Source organism: Panthera tigris, chromosome A2 (genome assembly GCF_018350195.1).
Source record: "Panthera tigris isolate Pti1 chromosome A2, P.tigris_Pti1_mat1.1, whole genome shotgun sequence".
Classification (NCBI taxonomy): Eukaryota; Metazoa; Chordata; class Mammalia; order Carnivora; family Felidae; genus Panthera; species Panthera tigris.
In genome coordinates, this window is record NC_056661.1 from 106146180 (window position 1) to 106172996 (window position 26817).

The following is a 26817-nucleotide window of genomic DNA, read 5'->3' on the forward strand; positions in this document are numbered from 1 at the left end:
CAGAGTGCCTGGATCCCTGAGAGGGAGGCAAGATTCCAGGTGCATATATATGGTCCTTTTATATTTTAACATTCTCATGTTTCTTTCAAATGTGAATAGTTTAATATTATTTTAGTAGCAGAACAAGCTGGAGATTGGAGCACAGAGTGGGAAGGCAGGATGATTTTACAAGATAATAACGTAAAAGCCGGTCATAACTGAGGTTGGACGTGCAGAAAAACAAGTGTGTTCTGTACGAACTCCATTTTGCATGGGAAACCCTCTTCCCGCACTACGGATCCACTGTAGCACAGAGTTCATAAAAGTAGATAATACATTTTAGTGTAGTTCAAGGGTATGGCAACTAAACACTCTGAAATCTCAAAATTTGTTAGGCTCATGATCATTGGCAAATATAAACCCTTAAAACAGAAAGTGTGACCAAGCCACTGGATTTTTCTTTAAATGAACTGATCAAAAAAACCCAATTATTTTTTTTAAACTTTAAGCTATAGCTGAAGCTGAGATTTCACCAAGTCAACACAACATTCCAGCTACAAAATCAAATGTTAAGAAGTCATACATTCATTCACCTTGCTGTTCTAAACCCTATTTAGACTTATTTCTCATGAAACTTATTCTGTGTTTCTAGTTTAAATTTATGTTGCCAAGAACAGATGGACAAGGAATGGAAACATATTCTTTCAGCTGTAGCCCGCACTAAAATGTACTTGGCTCTATAGCCTGGGTGTTAATATACGCATTTCTTAGATATATGTCAACCAGAGAACTACACTGTGGCAAGCACTAAAACCCCAGATGTGTGTCTGGTGATATTTATAAAACAACAACAACAACAACAACATTGAAGTTCATATGATTATGTATTTTGCAACTGTCTGATTCCTAAATAAGGGAAATTTTGTGCTAATCTTGCAATGATCTGGTTGATGGGAACTATTCTACAAGAAATAAAACACTTTCTCATGACAGTTAATCTGTGAGCCCTAACTTTTCCATGAATCACAGGGATTGTCTAACCCACACCATATTGCTGCTGTCTACCACCCTCCTTCTGATTTTTTTCTTTAATTTGTCTTTGTTTTTCCTCCCTGAAAAAATACCCTGAAAATCAATTCTACCATTAATAATCAGTAATGAAGATATTTCTTACAGATTTGGAAGACAGGCTTTCAAATTTTCATGTTCTTCGTAACACAAAGAACTGCATAGAAATAGTGGAATATTTACTAACTCCAGTAAAAGGAAACTGATACCATTTATTTCAGGTTAATACCAATAACGTTCAGGAAAAAAAAACAGAAGCTCTAAATTTGTGCTGAACAAATTTGCTTCTATTACACTTCCACATTTTGTAAATACAGTAGTCTGCAATGTCTGTGCAAAATTGAGGCTTCTTACTTATTGTCTTTGGGGGTTGGATCTTGACTGATTTCAGACAAAGATCGTTTCTATCTATGCCATTTTGAATTTTGTTTCTATATGTAGTATCATCTAAAAACATCAAAGACTTCCTCACTTCACAGTCTAGCTAAAATTAGTTTACATGCAGGTCCCGCTGGGATGTCACAACCAACCAAATAAACCTACTGAATTGGTTTGCTACCTGGCTATTGATTTCATACATAAAGTTGAAGTAGCGAACTACAGCCCAAGAACCAAGTCTGGCCTGCTGCTTGTTTTTGTGTGGGTTGCTAATTAAGAATGGTTTTTATCCATTAACAAAGTGAAAACATTTAAAAAGAATAATATACTGTGACATCTGAAGATCATATGAAATCAAAATTTTAGTGTTCATAATTTAGCTCTTTTTTGTCTTTTTTTTTTGAGAGGGGTAGAGAGACAGGGAGCAGACAGACTCTCAAGCAGGCTCCACCCCCAGTGTGGGGCCCAACGTGGAGCTCAATCCCATGACCGTGGGAACATGACCTGAGATGAAATCAAGAGTCAGATGCTCAACGGACTGAGTCACTCAGGCATCCCCATAATTAAGCTTTGATTGTAGCGCAGCTACATTCTTTCTTTTAGGGTTTGTTTGTTTGTTTGTTTGTTTTTGTCTATGTCTGCTTTCACACTGCAATGGCAGAGTATTTGCAACAGAGACCATACAGCCTGAAAAGCCTGAAACATATACTATCTGAACCTTTAGAGAAAAGTGTCAACCTCTAGTCAAGAGAAACATATAATTAATTAGGCCATTGAGATTTTCACTTCAGTACTGCCACTATAAATGCTAAATGACATCACAGTGACCTGAATGAAAGGCAGAACATCCTTCCTTCCTCAGTGTATGTGCCCCTGAGTAAAACAGTTTTTCTCAACCTTGGAGTCTCACCACCTTTTTGTACTGTGAGGATTCTCATAATCAATTTGTTATTGCATCGTGAAATACCAAAGTTTCCAAATAACTTTGTTACAAAAAAACGAGAGGCTTAATGTTCAACATTACGCGCAGTCATTGCATCCTGGTTGGACTTTTGAGCGTGAGAAAAAAAAAAGGGAGATGATACACAGCTAGGCATGAATCACAACCAGACCTGTAGATCCAGAAGAGCTAGCTCCACCTGTGAGCGTCACCCACTGAGTACTGAGACCTCCTGACATCCTGGTATTTGGAAGTATGTGTTGATCCTGAGGAAGATACTGCTTTCACTCAGTGGGAAAAACTACATTTCTAAAGAGTTAAATGTCTTTCCAAATGGCTCTATGGGGGTAACAGAGTTAAGAGAATCTGCCATATTTGATTTTTTTTCATATTTAAAACAGAAAGTCCAGAAAAGGTGCGTCAGAGGGAAGGAACTTGATGAAACAACCAAAAACTGAGTCATATTAGAGCGACATTCTTTTTTTTTTTTAATTAATTAATTTATTTTGAGAGAGAGAGAGAGCACACAGGAGAGGCAGAGACAGAGGGAGAGAGATAATCCCAAGCAAGCTGCACACTGTCAGCGCAGAGTCTGACACAGGGCTCAAACCCAGGAACCACTGGGATCATGACCTGAGCCAAAATCAAGAGTAAGACGCTTAACCGACTGAGCCACCCAGGCACCCCTGGAGCAACATTCTTAACACAGGGTCAGGTGACTCTTCAACAGTATTTCAATATAATTGGTGTCCTTCATTATCCTATATATTTTTATGAATTTTAAAACATGCTCTGAAGATATTCAGTAGATTTCACCAGACTGTAACAGACATATGACAAGAAACACTACTTTAGAGTTTAATTTGCCGCGGACGTTGTAAATGTTTTTCTGAATACTTTTAGTGCAGGGCCATTTTGTTACACAGGCAATCAGGGGGTAAAGTATACCCCCAAGAGTCAGGGATAAAGTACAGATTTGAGAACACAGGAGCAGCACAGCTAATAAGTGGGTAATATTTATTCACAGCTCAGTCTCTTCATTTTTGACAGTTATGCCCTGATAATATGTCTCATTATGTAATTGTTTCAAAATGCCATATGTGAGGGAAGAGAAAAGGACGCATTACAAACACAGACTGAATGTGGGTTGCAGCATTTTACATCTCGTAGAATATAATGTGTACTGAAGTGAGGGGAAGGAGGGGCAAGGCAGGGCATGCTTCTTTGTGACTGGTGTCCAGCAACATGCTGTGACATGGGGGGAGGCCATATCCTGGGCTATACTCACTGACTCAGCAGGGACATTTTGTATTCACCATAAATTGCTAATTATATCAACGTCTATTATGTCTTTATTTGGCCATGATGTGTGCAGGATATCTATGGAGTTGTACCTTTGAGGGTGGGCAGATTGTATGCCTTCTAGTGATGTTTCATTTATCTAGCAATTATTGGAAACATGCCTGGAGATCCAGAATAAACTTGTAAAAAGCCAAGGTATGTATGAAATTCATCCACGTAGGTGAATCTTTGAGGATTTTTCCTTCAGATGTGCATCTATTGTCCATTGATTCTTTATTTAGATGGCTCCTCACACACACCAATGGCCATTTTCCCTTACCTCCTAAATTAGAAAATGCAAATAAAAGAAGGTGATTGGAGAGAACTAAAGCCACTGTTTATTCATATGGACTTTGTTTCACAGCCCAAGTATGTAAACATTAAAGAAGACTTTGGGGCGTCTGGGTGGCTCAGTCGGTTAAGTGTCCAACTTCGGCTCAGGTCACGATCTCACGGTCCGTGAGTTCGAGCCCCGCGTCGGGCTCTGTGCTGACTGCTCAGAGCCTGGAGCCCATTTCAGATTCTGTGTCTCCCTCTCTCTCTGACCCTCCCTCGTTCATTCTCTGTCTCTCTCTGTCTCAAAAATAAATAAACGTTAAAAAAAATTAAAAAAAAAAAAGACGACTTTTAGCACCTAAGGCGATATACCATGCAATTATAGGTCTATCAAGGAAGTGGGGAGAGTATATATCTATATACTCTATATATAGATATATACTCTATGCCTACTATGGGCAGCCTCTCTGCTCTCTGCTCAGGAATTTATAGGCATTTTTTCATTTAAGACTCCCAGTAATCCTTACAAACTGATATTATTCTCCTCATTTTATTGATGAGAAAACTATGTTACTTGTGCAAGTCTTCACATGTAGTTGAAAATCTGGTTTTCAAACTACATATGTTTGACTCCAAATTCCATGTTACTATACATACTGACACAGTAAGAAGTAACCATTAAATGTTATCACTGATGGAAGAGAAAAAAAAACAACAACACTAATAGTACCACTAATACCACTAATTTTCTTACTGCTAAATCATTTCAGATGTCATTAAATGAAAATATAGAATAAAACTCTCATTCACAACAACTACTCCAGGTCATGTGTGCATTATACTCTGCAGAATCCTGCAAGGAGGCTATGAAATGCAAAATACTTTTTGGAATAATTTATATCCAAAATGGTTAAAATGAAAACACTAGAAAATTAGAGTCTGGTACATAAATGGATTAACTAGAATTATTTGGAAAATTGAGCAGTATGAAATAACCCATTCTATTTTCAAAATCTGAAAAATAAGGGGTTAAGCTACACATACCGAAATTTTATAAATATATATATATATACACACACACACACAAGAGATATATATATATATATACATATATTATGTATATATATGTGTATGTGTGTGTGTGTGTGTGTGTGTGTGTGTGTATATATATATATATTTATAAATCACATGCCTGCTTTTTTTTATTTATTTTTGGGAGAGAGAGAGAGAGAGAGAGAGACAGAGCACAAGCAGGGGAGGTGCAGAGAAGGAGATACAGAATCCAAAGCAGGCTCCAGGCTCTGAGCTGTCAGCACAGAGCTCGATCCAGGGCTCAAACTCACAAACCCAACTGCAAGATCATGACCTGAGCTGAAGTCGGAAGCTTAACGGACTGAGCCACCCAGGCGCCGTCCCCGCCCCGCCACGTGCCTGCTTTTATTTCATTTAATTTATTTGTTTCTTTTTTTTAAAGTGAGATACCACCAATTTTATTTTATTTTTAATTGTAAAGAAAAATTTATTTATTTTAATTTTTTTAAATATAATTTATTGTCAAATTGGCTAACATACAGTGTGTAAAGTGTGCTCTTGGTTTTTGGGGTAGAATCCCATGGTTCATCACATGCCTGCTTTTAAAAATGACTTTTAAAGAATGGATTTGATCATGTCTTTGAAAGCCATCTGGTTTTTGAAAACAACCAGCCAGAGCTGACTATAACTTTATGTATTTTCATTCTAAAATTCTGAACTTCTCTAAATGGATCCAAAAAAAGTAAAGACCAGAAATCACAGCGTGGCATATTGTCAACAACCTCCCTTATTGGGACCAAAGTGATTCAGGGCCTGCAAATCACTTTCTTACGTGGCATACTTGAAAAGCGATATTCACCCCGGGGCACACAATCCAAGAAATCATAAGCATTTCTTTCACAAGGCCCATAGAGAATCAGCTTAAGGACTTCCCACAGCAATCTATTGCTGCAACTGACAATGTGTATTATGACTAAATGTAAACAGAGAGTTTGTGAGCACAAGCTAGCAGTGATTCTGAACGCTGTGCTTCTGGGTTCTTGAGTCAGTTTGTTCTTGTTAAGCTTTGTGGAGGGACTGAAGGCCGTCGCTTGTTTTCTGTGTGAATGAGCCATTAGTGTGTGTGGGGATGTTTTCACAGCACCATGCCTCTGCTGCCCTCTTCCATAAACCAAGCTACCTCACGTGTCTCCTCATATTAGCACCATCACTAAACAAAGCAAGTGCTCATGAATGATGGCTGATGTCAGCAAATTCTGAATAGCTTCTGGAGGGGCATCCTGAGCCCCAACACTGATGCCTGCTAAAAGGGTGAAGTCATCAGGGAGACGACCAACTGTCTTCTCCTACAAATTAAGCAGTTCCAACAATTAAAAAAGAAACCACCCCAATTCAAATCAATTTATTAGAAGGCAGTGCCAATATTACTTTAGATATGACTTTGTAGTTTTGCATTCAGTATCCAGCAGCAATATGAAAATGCTATTTTCTTGACATAGATTACAAAATACAATGTTTTATTGTCCCCTTATTTTAGTTTCAATGATGTATGAAAAACACTTAGGAAAAACAGTAACGTTTTAAGAACATGGTAATGAATTTGATCTCATTTATAAATTAATACTGAAAATTAAAATAAGAACAAAACATAATAATGACACATAGTCATTTACTGAATAACAGAGCTGGTTTTTATGTCCAGTTTATCCTGGTTACATACAAATAGTGTACTCTTAACAAGGGATTGAAAGATTCCATTATATTGGATTGACTGTGCTTTTTCAGACCATTTGTATAAAACCCTGCTGGTCAGAAGTAAATCATACTTCAGAATAGTATTTCTTCAGAAAAGAGGCTCCATGACTAAATATAATTAAATCCCAGCAACCTTCATTTGGAATTTTTTGGTATTCATCAAATATAGAATTATATCCTCAAATCTGGTGTCTGGCCAGAGAATCCTTGAAAATCTGCTGACTTCAGGGCTCTGCACAACAGGAATGCCACAGTTGCTGGTTAGAATAGTGTGTATGTTTAAGGGGTTTTGTTGTTTTACAGAACTATGGACCCCCCCCTCCTCCTGCTCAACTGAGCACAGGACGTCAGAGCAGAACTGAGACAGGAACTCTTATGGTCTCAAGTTCTAACAACACCCTAATAGCATCATTGCCTCATGGTTTAAAGATGAGCTGTTCTTGACTCATCAGTGCCTCTAGTAAAGAATGATTTGAGTCAGAAGATTCTGCTTTTTTTTCCCTTCATTTTTTAAGGCTTATAATAGATTGTAGACAGATGAACCATCCTATCTAAAAGGCTACTTGTTAACATGTTAGTACAACTTGGTGTATACCTAGATTCTTTTATTTCATATAGATCCTTCCTTTTTTTTCTTTCTTCTGTAGTAAGAAAACCTTATTTTATAACTTTATGGTTACAGAAAAAGAATTAAATTACATCTTGGATTACTAAATTGAATTAATGTTGACACAAGTAGTTTTATTTGGATGGGATTTTAAAATTAATCCCACTTGTAAATACTTGTAAGAAATAAATATCCTTTGTCATGTCAATTATAAAGTTAGCAAAGAAATCCTTTCAACACATGAAATCACTTAGAAGAGAGAACTTGCAATCTACTACTGTATAGGAAATTTTCAGTATCTAGTCACCTCACCATACTTATTAATCATGTACTGACACGTTTCCAAAGAGCTTGGATTTAAAAAAAAAAATAAAGAATAAGCCCTTGTACATGGACATGTTGAGGGATTCAGATAAGCACAAAAGGTCTCTGTGAGAAAGTTTTCCTTTACATGTTAAGAAACATGTCATTTTATCTTTATAAAAGAACTGCACTGATATTAATCCAACTTTCAGAAAATACAGCAACATTTGTGACTAATAGTTATGTGAAAAGTAGAAATGGAACATTCGAAGTACCTTTGCCCCCAACAGCACTTGAGTACATAGGAGAAGTTCAAATGCAAACTTTCAGATTTCCAACACTGAAAAACTAAGGACTTTATCTCCCCTTTCAAGGAGTTGCTTTGTGGGTAGGGAGAGCCCAAACCTCTTTTATAGTCCAAACTTTGTTAATATAATTCATTCTTTTCCTACCTCTTCTTATAAGAGATATATTCTTCTTAAAAGAGTTTAAAACGCTTTTGCACTGATAATGTTGTATAGTGAAAAATTATTCTATTTAGTTGTATTCTTTTAAAAGTTATTTGTTTAAAAGGGCTTCACTGTATTAGTCTTGCAGCCCTTCATACAACAGAACAAAAGCGGTTCTATGAAAGAAGTCTAAACTTGGACAAACCGTAAAAAAAAAAAAAAAGCAAAGTTCCTCTCTGTTTTTATCAAATTTGATTGCTGCAGCTGTTCCCAGTTTCTGTATTTTAAAAATAGCCTTATTCAGTGCCTTGTTGGCTAAAGGCCAGAGTGCCATTAGAACATGCTGTACGGAAAACCTCTATTCAGTTACAGATACAGAAATATATTTAAGATCAGTGGGGGTCATCTGCAGCAAACACTTGTAAAGGAAAATAGAATTTTAATGTGTTTAGACTGATCGCCACTTTTGCCACATAGTTTAAAGCTTCTGTACAGAATCTTCCTAATAACTTTTTTTTTTGTTAATTTTAGGTAAAAATGCAAAATGAGCATCAAGTTCATTGGAAAAATATTATTAGAAAGGTCCTATTTCTCAAATAGTACCCATATAATTGAGATACATATTTCAAAGAATATTACCAGTGGTTTCTGTTCAACAAGTTAGCTGGTATGCATCGATCCCGTAGAAAGGTAGGTATTATGGAGCAAAAGCTGCAAATGGAATCACAACTTCTCTTGGATGCAGGCCACCTAACCAAAGGTCACCAGGTGTGAAACAAACCAAGGTACCCAAGGAAAATGACTATGGAAACTCATTTTGGACTGAGGAATTTTTATCTTTGGGCTCCAAGTGTACGGGAATAGGGTCAAAGAAGTGAATTATTAGTAGAGTTTCTGACCCCTATTCTCCATCTATCCAGTTCTTTTCTTTTTCCTCAACAAATAATAGAAACTAGCATTTGGGACTAAACAGATTCATAAAGGAATGCTAATTTGAGTTCTAAGTAAGAAGAATCTGTTCCATATGGATCATCAATAAAAAAGAAGATTTTTGAAGCCAGGAGATGAGAGCAGTAAGAAAGAATTAGCAAGCAGAGGTCTAGGGAGAACATAGGTGAGAAAAGAAGCTTTCATTATGGAAATGAACATCGTTGTCAAGAGGTGAAACACCTGAGATTTTACTTTTTTTTTGAAAGCTAACATATTAGCCTTCCACAGTTTTGGGATGGGTTGCACAAGACAGAAATCTCTGAGGTCACAAACCCAAGACTTTATTACCTACAACATTTATGTCAGTCTTCCGAACCCCAATTTACATAGGGTGAAGCAAAGAGCATTTAAATCATGGAATCGAAGGGGCATAGAGAAACTAGGCCAGCATTCTGCAGGCTTCTCAGCAAAGTGTTAGGTTCACTGTGAACCTATGGGCGGAAATAGGACAGAGACTGCTCTTATTTCCACAAGTAATGGGGATGGAGAGACGATGCTCAGGTGCTCTAGGTGCAAGGCATGGTAGAACCAAAATTCAGTGGGATTGAATTGGTAAGCAGAACCAAGCTATAATATGACTGGACCAGTGGCAGCCCACTGGAATAAAGTTCTTTATTAGGCTACTAAATTAACACAACGATTGTACTATGCCATTGCTTGATGATTTCCGAAGTAAAAGCAGTTGTGATGACAAAGTGCACAGTATCTCAGAACTCTGGACAGCAATATTACCAAAAAAGACACTTGTCCTTCACTACATCCTTATAATCTCAGAAATAACAAAGACAAGAATGTCAAAACAAAAAAAAGGAGAAAAATACTAAAAACATATATTTCAGTTGCTAGGCTCGGTGCTGGGTATATAGTAGTAAGCAAGACTAAACAGAGACTCTTAATACAATCATTGGAAAGGAGAGGTTCACATTTTACTGCACATTCAGAACCGGGCATCTGTCTGGAGCTCCTGAGAGGCAACTTGCTACTGCATGGTAGGAGATATTATGGTTCCTGAAAGGTTTGAACACTTGGATTCGGGCATTTCTGAATACAGTCATAGATTTTTCCATTACGTGAGCAAATATACCCACTTTGTCTCTTTTACAATCATTTTACATTTAAATGTTTAAACTAAGACAAACTAGTTTTGTTTAGCCAGTTGAATTGGGTTTTTCTCACTCGCAACTAAATGATAAGTGAGTGACATTACTTCCGGTTCTAACTATTGCCAGATTCATAGTCCTCAATATACTTGGTAGTGTCATTCTCCGTCACTGTCACCTTTAAGTGATTTATATTCCTCAAACAAGAACCTTGGCATTTAGCTACCCATAATCTTTATTTCCAATACTCTTTTATGCAAATGCTAAGCCCCTGTCCAGACTACTATTTTCTGTTCCTTTAAGTAGGCTTGGCTGTCACTACTCTGCTCCCCTCAAATATGAAAGTTTTTTCGTCCTCTCCTATTTAAACTCTGTCAGTTCTTTAAGGCTCAGCAAACAACATCTTTTCTGTAATGCTTTCTCTTATGTCATCACCCTTTGCTAAATGTTGCAAAAACACGGTATCAATTATGACCCTTTGGCACTCAACCTACACTGGGAGGCAACAATCACAGAATCAAAGAGTCACACAGTGTGGCTCCCAGAGCGTAAGACCTAGCAGTTAAAAAATGGCACACATCACTTTGCACTTTGGTCATCTCATTGCCTAATGGTCTACATGAGACTCCTTACTGTTGACCTTGATCATTATCAATATTTTGGTCCAAGTCTGTTTTTTCCTCCACACCACTCACAAAAGCAGTCCCCATTTTGACATAACTATTATGAATTTCCAATTATCTCATTTTGTTTCATCATGATTAGGGATTTTGGCAAGAATTTTTATTTTCCTGGCTTAAGTCTCATCTCCATATTTATTTTGTTATGTTATACATATTGTTTCATAATATTACCTAACTTCCATTCATTCATTTATCCATTTACTTCACACAGCACAGTTACACAAAGCACAAAATAGATGCTCAGTAGATCAATACAGGCCTGGTAGCATGGAAGCTACCTGAGATGTGTGTGAATGAAGGTATAGTCTCTAATCTCAAAGAGCTTTTTATCCTTAAGAGAACTGATGTGTAAATAATGTAATGTAGTATACATCATGCTACAGTAGAAATATTCAAAGTATAAGTGCGAAAAAAGGAGACTGTTTAACAGTATGGATGGTGGCTGGGGTGGGGAGAGTTGGGATATTAAGATTTTAGGCAAAATCTTTCTGGAATTGATGACACTGAAGGTAAATTTTAGTTATCTGATGTCAGGGTGAGTGAAGCTCTTCAAGGATGAGAAACATGCATGAAAATAAAATAACATTTAAATCACACGCTATGTCCAGTGAACTACACAAATCTCCATGTTCTGGCTTCCAAATAGCAGGGAGAAAAGCTGTGAGAAATGACATAATGGGGACTCCATCAGGAAGGGCCTTATAAACCGTGCTTGGTTGCTTGAATTTTCCTTGTAGTTTACTGGAGGCCAGTTAAGATTTCTAAGTGAAGCAGATAAGTGATTAGATTACATTTTAAAAAGAACATTTTGGGAGTCATGTGGAAGATGGCTTGTAAGGAAGTGAGGTTAAGAAGCAGGGCGATCACTTTGAGAGAAGTGCTGAAAGAATCCTGTGAGAGATAACAAGGAGGTAAGGAAGGCTGGAGCCATGTGCAGGAGAGAGAAATTTGTTTATGAGGCAGAACTGGCAGTCTCAGCACCTGGGAGGTGGGAAATGTTAGAAGGCATGGTGACACTCACGCTCAGGCTTGGGAGACAAACCGATGGCCATGCCACCAAATCAAAATGGGCGGGGGGGTTGGGGGAAAGGACAAGTGGGGAAGTAGAAAACATGATGGGTGTGGTTTAGGATGTGCTGATATTATGGGCTCTGGGGGACATTCACACAGAGCTCTCTGAAACGCCACAGAGAGGACTGCTTGGAGAACACATGTCTGTATATTACCACTATCTCCAAATTCACTTAAAATCTTTAAGGGTAAGAATCATACATTGTGTTGCTTTACAATTTGTTGTTGTTTTGTTTGTTTTTAGATCCCCAAATGCACAATCTGGCATAGAACAGACAATCAATAAGCAAATGTTGAATTAGTAATAATGTACTGTATTAAGTACACTTGAAGTTTTCCTGATAGTGTTCTGTAACTGTTGCCAAAAGACAGACTCACCTTTGAATTTGTTTTACCTAGCTGGTGAGGAGGGGCAGGGTTGAGAGAATGGCTTATGATTTCAGAGACAGTTTTTTGAAGGGACAAATGTATTCCTTTTGATTAAAGGTAAACATTGATGGATCATCTTTTATGTGGAAGTATTTCTTTTATTAATCTGGCCCTATTTAGTTTCCCAGGGTTTTTCATGACCTAACTATACTCATAGTAATTAAGAACTATGCTTAGGCCATTGTTAGATATGTTTATTTTTTTAAACTTGCAACCAATAACATTTCTTATGTATATGATTTTACAGATGGGGAAAAGCAGTGAATATAAGCTATTTGTCAACAGTTATTCAGTGAGCATCTAGAGTTCTGCTCATGATATGAGAGTTCCTTTCTGTCTCTCAAGGATGCTGATGGAAAGATTCTTTGGAAAACTGCCATTAATTAAAAATATCTTGTCAAGGTAAATTTAAAAGGCAAAACTGTTGTTATCTAGCCATTCTATTTGTTGGAAACTCCTTTGTCATTATTAATTCTTCTCTATTCTCATTGTGATTCAAGAATGTTGGTAATTTAATTTTTACTGACCACTGTAAAAGTTGACATCAATTTGCTCATTCTTTGTTATCTTTTCAATAGTGTAAAGAAGTTAGGATTACGTCTGTAACAATATAATAAAGTATTATATAACTGCCTACTGAATTTTTTATTTTCAAATCTCTCCAAAAATAATTATAATTTGATAGCATTTTTAATATCTAAAAATTCTTTAAATCAGAAATAGTGTGTTACTTATTTGTCATAAGATGCTAATCATACCATTACACTGTTAGTTGTTAGAAGTATTTTATGAATTTTGAATTCTATTAAATGATGATTTATTTTTTCCAGATAAGTCACCATGCAAGAGGCACTTACTTATTACACGTTTTTCAGCATATGTTGCAAGTTTATTTTAATGCTGAAGAGGCACATTATGATCAAAGCAGAATTCTGCCCAATTTAAACTGTTCCAAGCTATTTTCATACATTCACTCATGTAATACTGTAAAATTTACATTAAAATGAACGCTCCTCTACAATTAAGTGATTCAGTCAACATTAAAAAAAAGGTGCAAATGTGTGCAACGTGAAAAAAAATCAACAGATGTGCGAATAATCTCTGCTTGGGGATTAGTATCAAAAAGAACAGTAGCCAAAAAAAAAAAAAAAAAAAAGGTTCCAACTCATATTCTTTCTATACTCCGAAGTTTTTCTGCACCCATGTAAAAGGACATGCACAAAAACAATCACAATTTCCCCTTATGATGATAATTGGATTAGCCAATAACAAATTGGAGTGAGGAGCAGATAATAACCTACAAAATCAGCAATAGCTCTTGGAGATGGATACATATTTTGATTTTGCCTCATTCTCACACTCTTCTATCCTGATAATGGATACATTTCAAAAATAGCAATGATCCCCCCACATTCAGAGAAAGTTCATATGTATCTAACCACAATATTTAGCATTAAAGCATTTAAATAGGAATTAGTCAGCTAGGATACAGTAACAAAAAGAATAGCTTATGATCCTATAGGACCTGGCCAGTGTATGCCGTTGTCCAGATTGTAAACCACACAACTCTAGCTTCACAATTCACATTCTAGTGAAAGGAATGGCACCTCCTTAAATTTTACAGAGCAGGTCCTCTGCATTCACATACACTGGAGCCATGACCAGTATCATGAGGTTGTAGGACATGTGAAGAGAATTCTTTTGCATGGGATAAATGAGGTCAAAGTGCTTCATAAAGCTTCATTTATGTTTCTAGGAGGTATAGTGTGGTGGCCACTGGAAGAATGCCCAGTCTTCATCTACTTCAGTAGGTGTGGAACAAAGAGTAACCTGAAGTGTCAAGTGACAATCTGAAATATTTAGACAATCTGAAGCTTCTGGTCAAATAACAGCCATAAAAGTTACTTAAGTGTCATCCTGTTTTCTACCACCATCACCTGCGACCCCCGCTCCAAGGAAATGGCAGATATTTGTCTCTTCATCATTTTAACAGAGCATTGCAGTACCATCTATTTAAGAAAACATAAAATGAAACGTCACTAACTGACAAGGATATTCCTAAATAAGAGGAAAATGAGTTGAAGTAATTGTACTTAAACATATTGTCTATTAATGTTTTTTAACTAATTAACTTTCACAGAAATCATTGATATACATTATATTAAATCACATAAAAACAAGGAGAATGCTTTTCTTCACAAATCTCAACATTTTGTGCTATAATGGATGAAATTTTAACACATGGAAACTTGAATAGAGAGGCTTAATGTACACATCCATGTTCAACTCTGAAATGACCCAGAGCATCAACTGTTCTGATTGACTGCAGCTCTCCTACACAGTTCTACAAGTAAGCCTTGGTGAACTGAACCTTCTAAGTGTGTCTGTATGTGTGTCTAACTAGATACATGTGAATGAGGAGATGATTAGCCTGAGGTCTCTGGTTAAGTCACTGACCATACCTCATTCCATAAGACTGACTCTCCACATAGATTTTAAATTGGGAAATATAAAACGGCTGAGAAAATACAGGGCTTATGATTTGGTAAGGAGTTAATATGACTTAAATTGTCTCATGAAAATCTTCATTGGCTCTTTGCCCATGAGAACTAAGTGGTTCAAGTTCTTAGTCAACTGACTAAAAGGAAGTTTAGAGTGAATGTTTCTGGAACATTATGAAATAGCCAAGACCCATGATAGACCATTAGGATGGCGATTATTTTCTGTACAAAAATAAAGAATGTTAATAATAGTGTCATGGGTATGGGAGAGGAACATATATGCTCAGGTGGTTCAATTCAAGGAGGAAAAGAAATATATTGCTATGAGTTGTTTCCTAGCTCTATCTCTGGTAGTTATGTGCATGGAATTCTTTGAAATTGGGAAATTTTTATTTGGAAAAACCTGAACATGTTTTCATTGTATGTTTATATGTGTGGGAAAATGTACACCCACAAGATTAGGTGTCAACAAAAATATCATAATTTTAATTCCTGATAATCAACTTAATTCTGCTTCTATGTTCCCATGACTCTATCTTATCAGTAAATTCCATCTGAGATATTTTAAAGGCCCATTTCCTCTCTGAAGTTTGTATAAAAGCCGGGGCAATTTGACAATAGCCTCTCATTCTTAGTCTGTTACATTGTCAGTGTTAATTACAGTATACAAGCTGGTCTCCTGATGCACCTGTGGGACTGAGGGACCCTTCCTGAGCCTTGGAGGCGGCCTCCCAGCTCTTCATTGGAGGTGGACAATACCTTCACAGCCCATCCATTTGAGGATGTCATACCACCACCTCCTTGGAACTCTTCCAGGAGCCGATTATGGTTCTACTCTGTTCTCGGGACCCACCATAGTAACCCTTTCCCCTGCCTGGTCCAGCAGAACCTCTCTTTTCTCTTTCTTCATTCGTAAAATCTTCCACTTTGTTTGGAGTCTCAGAACATCTCTTCAGGGAGCAAGAGTCACAAATACTTGGCCAGATGGCCGAATATGGTCCACAGGATTGTTTGACTTATACCCCACTGTGTTATAAAATTTTAAGTTGTTGCTAACTTTGTTTATTCTGTCAATTTTTTCTTTGAAAAAAAAAAACTTCATTGAGGTATGATTGTTATACAAAAAGCTGTATATATTTAATACATAGAATTTGACAAGTTTGAAGAGAAGTATATACCTATAGAACCATCATCATAATCTATGTCATAAATATATCTTTCACCTCCAAAAGCTTCCTCCCTTCTTTTTTTTGCCAATAAGAACACTTCTTAAAAGATGTACTCCCCTAGCAAATTTTAGGGATACAATACAGTGTTATTAACTATAGGCTCTATGCTTTACACTATGTATCTATGAGTTCTTTTTTTTTAATGTTTTTATTTATTTTTGAGACACAAGAGTGTTAGCAGGGAAGGGGCAGAGAGAGAGAGAGAGAGAGAGAGAGAGAGAGAGAATCAGAAGCAGGCTCCAGGCTCTGAGTTGTCAGCAGAGAGCCCCACACCAGAGCTCTAACTCACTGACCGTGAGATCATGACCTGAGCTGAAGTCAGATGCTCAAATGACTGAGCCACCCAGGTGCCCCTCTGAGTTCTTATGCAACTGAAACTTTGTACCTGTGACCAACACTCCCCTGTTGCCCCTGTTCAGAGCCCTTGATAACTACCATTCTATTCTGTGCTTCTGTGAGTCTGACTATTTTAGATTCCTCACATAAGTGGGATCATGGGATATTTGTTCTTCTGTGCCTGGCTTATTTCCTTTAGCATAATGTCTTCCTTCATCCATGTTGTCACACATGGCAAGACTTCCTTCTTTTTTAAAACTGGATAATATTCCATTGCATGAATAACCTACATATATGTACTTTATCCATTTAACTGTTGATGGACATATAGGTTGTTGCCACATCTTACTTATCAGAAATAATGCTGCAATGAACAAATGAATACATGTATCTCATCAAGATCCTGATTTCAATTACTCTGGATCTATACCAAGAAGTGGGATTGCTATATCATATAATAGTTTATTTATTTTTTTCATTTTTTGAGGTACCTCCATACTATTTTCCACACTGGCTATATCAATCTACATTCCCACCAACAGTGTACAAGGGTTCCATTTTCTCTATATTCTTGCCACCACTTTTTTTTTTAAGTAATAGCCATGGTAACAGGTGTGAGGTGGTATCTCACTGTGGCTTTATTAGTGGTACTGAGTACTTTTTCATACCTTTATTGGTCATTGTATGTCTTCTTTTGAGAAATATCTATTCGGGTCCTTTTTTTTTTAAATCAGGTTATCTGGGGGTTTGTTTATGTTAAGGAGTTGCAGGAGTTCTTTATAAATTTTGGATATTCATTCCTTATCAGATATATATACAAATATATATGTACAAAATATATACAAATATACACACATATATATACAAATATATGTATATATATATATATATACATATATATATATATACACACACACACAAGTATTTTCTCACATTATGGTTAACACGTTAAAAAATAAGTAGATTTCCACATAAACATGTACTTCTGAGTCTCTTGAAAGACTAGAGGATCTGGCAACATTGAGCCAATTTGCTCTCCTTGCAAATCTCCTCATCTTAGGCAAAGCAATGCCCTTTACAATTCAACAAAGTCCCTGCCTAGAATATTTCACTTCTGGCTGCACCAAGCATTTATGATTTTGTCTTCCGAGCTTAGAATACTAACTGCAAAAAGTCCCAGAGCCAAAATATGGAAAATCCTTACCACATCCATAAAACTTAGAATGGCAGACTATAGGTAGACAATAACAAAATGAATATCAAACAAAATGAATAATAACAAAATGTACACATACATATTATATTTTAGACAGAGATGCAGACAGATGGATAAATATAAGCAAAGAAATCTATAGACTGAATAAGATCATTTCTGATATAGAACACTAACCAGATGATAATTTAATAATGCACATATTCAAAAGAAAAAAAAAGTTATGTGCTAACTACAAGCCATCAAATCTTTACAGAATTGATATTACTGAGATGAATTACACGGCATATATCCTCATAGAGATACTAGTCTCATAAAAAGAGCAGGTGGTGTATAGAATACATATAGGCAAGCAGTTCATTAAAACACACACTGAAAAATGTGATAGGGGTTATAATAATGCTAAGCTCAAGATGCTAGGTTGTTTTTAGGAAAGGAAATTAACCAACCTTATAGAAAAGTTTCTCAGAGGAAGCTATGTGTCAGCAAAAACCGAAAGAATGAGTCTGAGCCGGGTGAACAGGTAGGCAATGGTGGTTTCAGGCAGGGGAATAGCATGTGCAAAAAAACAGTAAAGGTGAGATAAACCCTGATGCTTAAAATGACCTAGAAATTGTTCAATTTGGCTGGAGCAGAGAATTTCATGGGGTATGAAGGAAACAGCAAGTAGGGTCAAAGAGCAAGCACGTGCATGTATACAGAATTTTATAAATCACATTAAAGAGTTTGGACTTATATGAAGGGCTATTGCTCCCCCCCCCCATTGAAATACTGAATACAATACACAACATAATCAGATTTTTGGTGCTGAGAAATCATATAGCTCCTTCAAAGTCTAGTTTCTTTAACTGTAAAGTGGAAATAATGTCATATACTCTTCTGGCTTCATTGGATTGTTGCAAAGATCAATTAATGATATATGCAAAAGCCTGACAAACTCTAAGATATAAGTAAACCTTATATTGGTTAAAATTTATTTAATGCGTTAACTGTTTTTGCATGAGGCAGGTGAGCAAGATTCCTGATAGATAAATAAATTGTATTATATAAAACACTAGCAGTAAAATACAATGTAAATAAGTTACTACCATCTAGTCAATTAGGAGAAAGACAATATGATAGGAAAAATGAGCGTTAGAGTAAAAAATGAGATAGAGGTTATAGATGTTGCAAATAACTTTTAATTTACCTTTTCTCTTATTATATTGTTACTCTTATTTAAGGTGTTGAAGACGTTTGTCCCTCTTTCTGCCTAATACTTTAAGTTTTAACTTAAATACCAGTCAGGTAACATACAGTGTAATATTAGTTTCAGGTGTACAATATAGTGATTCAATCCTTCCATACATCACCCGGTGCTCATCACAATAAATTCCCTCCTTAATCCCCATCACCTATTTCACCCACCCTCCCACCAACCTCCCCTCTAGTAACCATCAATTTGTTCTCTATAATCAAAAGTCTGTTTCTTGGTTTGCCTCTCTCTTTTCCCCTTTGCTCATTTATTTGTGTGTCTTAAATTCCACATATGAATGAAATCATACGGCATTTGTCTTTCTCTGTCTTATTTCACTTAGCATAATACTCTCTAGCTATATGTACGTCATTGCAAATTCTGCCCAATATTTTTTAAGCAACCTCCCTCTGTTTCATGAACATAAATTCTGCCTTCAGGAAAAGGCAGAAGCTCACTCCCTTTGCCTCCTTTGGGGTCAGCATGTGATCTAACAGCATGTGAACCATCAGTGTGTGATGCATCAGTAGGTGACCCTTCAGAGTGTGACCCATTAGACAGTAATTCACCTGCATGTGACCTATGCTTTGCCAATCAGGTGCACTAGTGCAAAACTTTAGTTTGGAAGTCAGTGGTGAAGGAGGAGGTGCCAGGAAGAAAGACTTCGACCAGGATGGCACGGAGTTATTCTGTTCTCTGACAGAGTAGTGTCAGAGGCCCTGGAGTAGCATCCTGTCTCCAACATCTCTACATTGAGGTGTTATAGTTGTGCACAGAAGCAATGACCGTAAAGTTTCCAATGGACAAGTCAGGTGATGTAGTCCGTGTGTGGTTTCTGGCCGAGTGGCTTTTAAGCCTAATTTTCTGTCCTTTGAAGAGGGCCTGGGGCTCCTATTAAATACATTTCTTTTTTTCTTACACAAGCGAGACATGATTCTGTTGTTTGCAACTAACCCTGACTGATATCTGTGTCAAAGCAAAACTATGATATTTATCCTGAAATGGCAAACTTTTTAGTTCTACTCCCTTATTGTACTTGGGAACTAGGACATGAACACAGCAAGGGTGAGAGTATAAATGTGGGACAAAAGAAAGAACTGGATCCCAATGCTATATCCTCAAAGTAAAACAGATTTTCTAAAAATTAACAACCTTAAAAACTTAGTAGGACTTATTAACATAATTTCTCATGTGACCCTTGAACATTTTGTTTGTAAACACTATAATCTTCTCAGGAAGGTTTTGCAGTGAGTAAACGTGCAAGCTTTAAAATAGGAGTCTGAGTCCAGATTGCTACTCCTTAAGTTGTTAATTGTGTGATCTTAAAAAAAAATATTTTATCTTTGCGAGCACCTGTCCCTTTCCCTATAAAATGAAATAAAAATACCCAGTGAGATGGGGTGCCTGGGTGGCTCCGCCAGTTAAGCATCCGACTTTGGCTCAGATCATAATCTTGTGGTTTGTGAGTTCGAGCCCCGTGTCGGGCTCCGTGCTGACAGCTCGGGCCTGGAGCCTACTTCGGATTCTGTGTCTCCCTCTCTCTCTCTGCACTTCCCCTACTTGTGCTCTGTCTCTCTCTGTCTCTCAAAAATGAATAAATGTAAACAAAAATTAAAACAAAATACCCAGTGTAAATATTTTCAAGACTCTTTATGCCATGCTTGGTACAGGACAGACATTCAATAGTTGCTTGTTAACATCATAAACAATAACATTTTGTAGAACTAGGAAAGTTCTACAAGGATGGAACAAGTGTATTGAGTACTGGTACTCTGGATTCTTGAACTGTTGATGGGAATGCAGTATTAGAACTCCTTAAAAACTTGAAAAGAACACAGGCTAGTCTAGGATAAACAAGTATATTCTACTTAACATTCGCATTTGAAATAGGAGGCAGGAACTATTAATGGGAGTTCAAGTTCTACCACAAATAGCTTCTACCCATTTTACTGCCTGCCAGGCATTGCCAGACAGCCCCAATTTCCCCCTCTTTATAAATTTTCTCCTTCCCTCTCCCTTTGAAGTTATTAATTAATGTTTCTTTGTGCCTGTGTGTACACAAATGCTAGTATTTCTGTATTGAACATAAGAGTTCAAAATGAAGAGTTCAAACTGTTGCATTAATTTTAGAGTATCTTTGGAAGCGGGCTTTTATTTCTTTCTTCATTTTTCTTCATTCGAGCCTTATGCATTTAATTTTGGAATACAGGAGTACAAGTAGCCTCGGCGGCTAACTACATTCTCTAATTACTCACTGAATTCACTACTAATATTTGCTCAGTCCTATCCTAGGGCTCCAAGAATTGTCTGAAATAAACAAAAGGCCATTCAAAGCCACGTGGGTATAGCTAGTTTTTATTGTTTTTTTTTTTTTTCATTTACCTCTTTGCTTCTTCATTCTTTCTTTTGTAGTCTCTTCTCTCTACTCCATCCCTAAGTAGCTGGCTTCTGGGTAGCCTATGTGTTTTACACAATGGATTACTAAATTAGCAGAGTAATATTGATACAATGGCCCTCCTCGTTTCTCTTTTCTCTGTGGGGTGCATGTGTAACTCCCAAACAGAATACAACCATGGCTATATGCAGAGTGGAAACAAGCAGGACATGAGTATAAACCTGGAAAACTATTACTACTGATGAAAAAAAAAAAACTTTAAAAACCATCACCACTCATCAATTTTTAAAATGTAGTGCATGTTTAAACATTTATTTGTTTCAAATGAATAATGAAAGGCAGTTCTATCTTCCCCAAACCAAAATTAAGTAGCACTGAAATTTCTTTTCATAGAGTGATATATTTCAAAATTAGGTATTTGGAAAGATACAGATACTGCTTGCAACTATAAAAACAAGATCAAAACATTTTGATGCCCTTTTCCCACTTCAGTAGGACAGCAACTACACAAGGCTATTCTCTAGAGTAATGATCTTCCCTCCCTCCAAGGGTTTTTTTTATCCCATATTCAGGAGGTCATATCCAGTCTTCAGCTGCACAAAGCTCCAGTCCTATTAATTTAAAATGGGGGTTTCAGAGGTTCACATACAGGAAAACCTGCTTCTTAAGAGGTAAGCTCTATCAAAATCCTATTTGAAGAAAAAAATGAGAATATAACTTTGAGAAAAAAAAATCTATTTATATAATCTGTCTTCTTCACTATTAAGAAATAAAAGCTTACAACAGAAGTTAATAATATATCTTTTGCTGAAACATAGTTCAGTTTAGCTCCATGTTTTCATAATATTGGTTGTTTTTTTTTTTTGGATCTGGTATTATTTTTGTCATCATCATCATTGTTAAGCTATCTGACAGATACAAAAGGTTATTCACCCTATGGCTGTCTCATTTAAAAAAAAAATGTTGCGCATTCATCGAAAAGAATAAAAGAGATCTGGTTGAAGACGCAGGTGCACTAATAAATGGGTGGTCTTTGGATTACAGTATTTATGTGCACGATGGCAAAGCTGAACAGAAACCTAAATGTTATACACACAAAGTGGTACAACAAGAACATCTGTGTTGGGGGGATTGAACTGGCATGGCTAACACCTCCAGTGCCAGGTGCAAAGGAAATTTCAATACAGCTTGAGTAATCTTGACTGCTAGCATCTGCCTGCATCAGATTATCTCCTACGTTCCTAGTCCACCACTATCCATTAGAGTATTTATAAGATACATCTGGTGGTGCAATGGCCAAGCAAGAAGTAGCGATGCCTCCATTACTGGGGGCAAATGCCCGACTCTCTAACTCAACATAAAGGCAAACAGGAATTCTTTTCAGGTCCAGGGCAGCCAGCCAATTCTACAAGACTGATTAGCAGACGGCACTCCAAAAATATGGCTACTCTGGCTTTTCAGTTTAGTCAGATATATATCCATGTGCATAAGGTGGAGAAGGTTAATTCTTCGCTTTTAAATTATGTCTTTAAATATTATTTCTAGGAAATAATAATTAAAACAGAGTTTTAATGTACTGCAAGAATCATAACAGAGTTTTAATGTGACTTGGCTCAGTCTAACGTCCCAACATACATCTAATTTTCAGAATCAATAACTATGGTAGGTATGAGAATGGTGGACATCCTCCATCCAGTGGTCTCCACATAATGAAGCTTCACATGACCAACAACCCATTTTACACAAAGATTATGTCTCTTTCTTCAAATCTGCAAATCACCCTTATCTCTAATATATGTCCATGCCACCTACAGCAGAGAAAGTAGAAGTCACCAGATCAGCCTGACTTCAACATTCTATCAGCATAGAGCTGCACACATCACCACCTGCCCTTTCCCCTTTGCCTCTGCTTCATGCTGGAAGAGATTTATGGGTTCTTGACCTTTACAAAGCAAGCCTACCTCCTTCTGCTTTATATCCTTAATTTTACTGATTTTTTACGCACTCTCCCTCTCCCCGGGTTCCTTCCCATCCGAATCTCAAGCTGCTTTTAAGCCACTTGCTTAGAAGAAAACCTCTGGATGGCCTAGTCCCCTACAACAGTCACCTTCACCACTGCTCTCCTCTTTCTCAACCAAACATCTTTTCAAGTTTCTGACTTTGTTCCCCTCCTACTCACCTCTCAAACCATTAAAATCTGGCTTCTTTCCTCAACATTCCATTAAAATTCATCATTCATTTTGTAAGTCACATCTCTTCGTGCTGCTAAAATCAAAGGACTTCATTATCTTAATAAGATACTTCAGCAGCATTTGGATGTGTGACCACTGCTTCCTCACGAAGTCTCTTTCCTTAGCCCCTGCTTTTGTGACATTCACTCCCATGTTTTGTTTGGTTTTGCTTATTCCTGCTATTTACTATCTCCTCTGCTGAAGTCAGATGCTTAAATGAATGAGCAACCGAAGCACCTCAATACCTATTCATTTTTAAAGTTCTCAATCTTGGGGCACCTGGGTGGCTCAGTCGGTTGGGTGGTCGACTTCAGCTCAGGTCATGATCTCGTGGCTCATGAGTCTGAGCCCTACGTCAGGCTCTGAGCTGTCAGCACAGAGTTGCACTGAGGAGCCTGCCTCAGATTCTCTGTCTCCATCTCTCTCTGTTCCTCCACTGCTCATGCTCTGCTTCTCTCTCTCTCTCTCTCTCAAAAATAAATTAAAAAAATTTAAAACATTTTAAAGGTTCTCATCCTTCCAAATTTCACTACCATCCACCCAAATGATTAAGCCAGGTAACCTAGGTCAACTGTGACACTTTTCTTTCTCCTTTCTCAAATCTATCAATGGTCAAGAATTCCCAATTAACTTTTACTTATTTCTTATTTTTTTATTAAAAAAATTTGTTAACATTTTTGAGAGAGAGAGAGACAGAGTGCAACTGGGAGAGGGGCAGAGACAGAGGGAGAGACAGAATCTGAAGCAGGCTGCAGGCTCTGAGCTGTCAGCAAAGAACTTGATGTGGGGCTCGAACACATGAACTGTGAGATTATGACCTGAGCCAAAGTCGGATGTTTAACCTACTGAGCCACCCAGGTGCCCCCAATTAACTTTGAGAAATTAAACAAGTTATGCACAAATATGTACTTTACACAAAATGGCAACTTTCACCATCACTCCCAATCATTTGTCCATCTCTGTCTCTATCCAGAGGTAAAATTAATTATGAATTGGGTGTATATTCATCCACATATCTTCTCCCTCTTCTATGTACTCATATATGTACTGGTTCAATTTCAAATATATGGATTAATTTGTATGTCAGTTAAAAAAAGGCAAAAGGTAGCATACTCTGTAATTGGGTTTATTCAGACAAAAACATGTCCTAGGGAGGTATTTTTGTATATATAGATTTATATAGATTTGTCTCATTTTATTTTATGTTATTTTATTTTACTTTATTTTATTTTATGTTGAGAGAGAGAGAGAGAGAGAGAGAGCGAGCACACAAGGGCATGAGTGGGGGAGGGGCAGACAGAGAGGGACAAAGAGAGAATCCCAAGCAGGTTCCATACTGTCAGTGCAGAGCCCAATGTGGGGCTAGAATTCACAAACTGTGAGATCACGACCTGAGCAGAAACCAAGAGTTGAACGTTTAACCAACTGAGTCACCCAGGTGCCACTAAATTTGTTTCATTTTAATTAATGCATAAAGTACCACAATATGAACATTCTACTGTTAGACTTTCTTTTATTTAAAGTTAGGTTTTATCTTTTCTATTACAATGCTGCAATGAATATATTTATGCAGAGCTTCTTATATGAGTGTTTTTCAAGGTTGAAGAATACAGGTTTGAAAGCTACTGGCAGGTTATACTCTCACAAGTAGCCCTGTAAAACTATTCTGCATGGATTTGTCACATTTTGGTATATCTGGGGTGTAAGGCTTGGTCCTTTTTCTGCATTATCTTTTCAAAGTTGAATAGTGAAAAGTCTTGAAAAATAACATGTCTCTTTGTGGAGCAAAAGGGAGGCAAGCTTACTCTATAGTAGTGCTTTCCCCATGCTCAGAAAAGTTCTGCAACACCACACATTGCAAAGACAGATGTTATCTGGCCCCGTTCATGTTGTCCTGTGGCAATTACAATTTGGGAACCAGTGCCAAAAGGCTGATAGTCTGATTACTGCTATTGTTATGAGTAATACACTATACTTCATCTCTAACTCAGAAGTTGTGTGCCTTCTGCCAGCATTCGTGAAACTGACAATGGCCACGCAGTTTATATTCTAACCATAAGAGTATGCAGGATATAATATTCCCCACATTATAGCCCATAATTGATAGGAGCAAATTTTTCTTTTTTATGTCCAGTAAAATGGAAGAAAAAAATGATACCTCACTGTTTAGTCTGAATTTCCCTGGTGATCAGTATAATGAGGTTACACATTTCTTTCTTCCTTCACTTTGATTTGCTTCTTCCCAAGGACTCCTCTTACTTACTTCCATTTGTTCATCTCTGATATCATCATCCTAGTTTAAAGTAATTGTAATAGCTTCCCAACTGGTTGCCCCACATCTACTTAGTCTCCCTCAAATGCAGACCTGATCACACCATTTCTCTGCTTAATAACACTTAGTCTTTGAGATTACACTTAGGATAAAACCCCAAACCCAGATTATCTTCACCCTGCTCACCTCCCTAGGTCTGACTCTTGCCATTCCTGTCTTCATTTCGGCAGAAAACTTAACTGTTCACTTTCTTGAATATGTCTCACTCTTGTTTTCAGGATGTTCATCCAGTTACAAATCAAATTTCATGTCATGTCCTATTTGACATTCATGCTTTCAAAGAAATTTGTTACAATTTCAGGTTGTGAAAATAAATTTTTAAAAACCCATGTATTTGGGTTGCATATTGTATCACAGATAAAAGAAAAAGTATAGGAAGAAAATATATAGACATGTTATGGGAAGTTATTTCTGGGTAGTGGTATACATAAATATTTCTCATTTAGTTGTTTTCCATATTCCTCCCTTTTCTGCAATAAACACTTTGCTCTATTAGAAAACATATTTCTAAAAACTTGCCTCTTTGTATTTTGCTCTAGCACATAATTGCAACAAAACAAATAATAAAGTTTCCGACGCAGCATCTGATTCTTCCCATAAGAAGGTAGCACAATTTTGAAAATATCAAGAGAAGATAAAGAGAATGAACTGCTTTATTCTCACTTAAATTAACTTTGAATCAAGAAGCTGTGAGGAAATAAGGCATTGAACTGAGAGGAAATTCCACTGATGGCTTCTTAGGTTTTAGAGTCCCATGGTACTCTATTTGGCTTCCATTTATGTCTCCCTCTCTATCACTGTCCTTTTCTCCTCCTCCCACTCAACATTTAATACGCACTATCTGAGAGCCAGGATGCTGCTAAACAAGTCAAAGGAGTTCATGGTGAAATGGAGGAGTTCATCTATAAAGACCTATTCTCATCATGATGGCAAATGATAGGAAAA

The 26817-nt window shown here is 37.0% G+C and overlaps 1 protein-coding gene across 9 annotated transcripts in view; it reads right to left on the bottom strand.

The window, feature by feature from the left end:
* The window catches only part of DGKB (diacylglycerol kinase beta), a 713599-nt gene that overhangs the window by 37411 nt on the left and 649371 nt on the right, over positions 1 to 26817 (bottom strand). The window contains exon 24 of one of the 9 annotated variants that reach the window (XM_042967530.1): positions 14339 to 14410. The exons of the other annotated variants lie outside the window; for them this stretch is intronic. Coding sequence (XP_042823464.1) covers positions 14388 to 14410 — 23 coding nt within the window. The 3' untranslated portion in view covers positions 14339 to 14387. The remainder of the gene's footprint in view (positions 1 to 14338; positions 14411 to 26817) is intronic. 9 annotated transcript variants of the gene reach the window in all.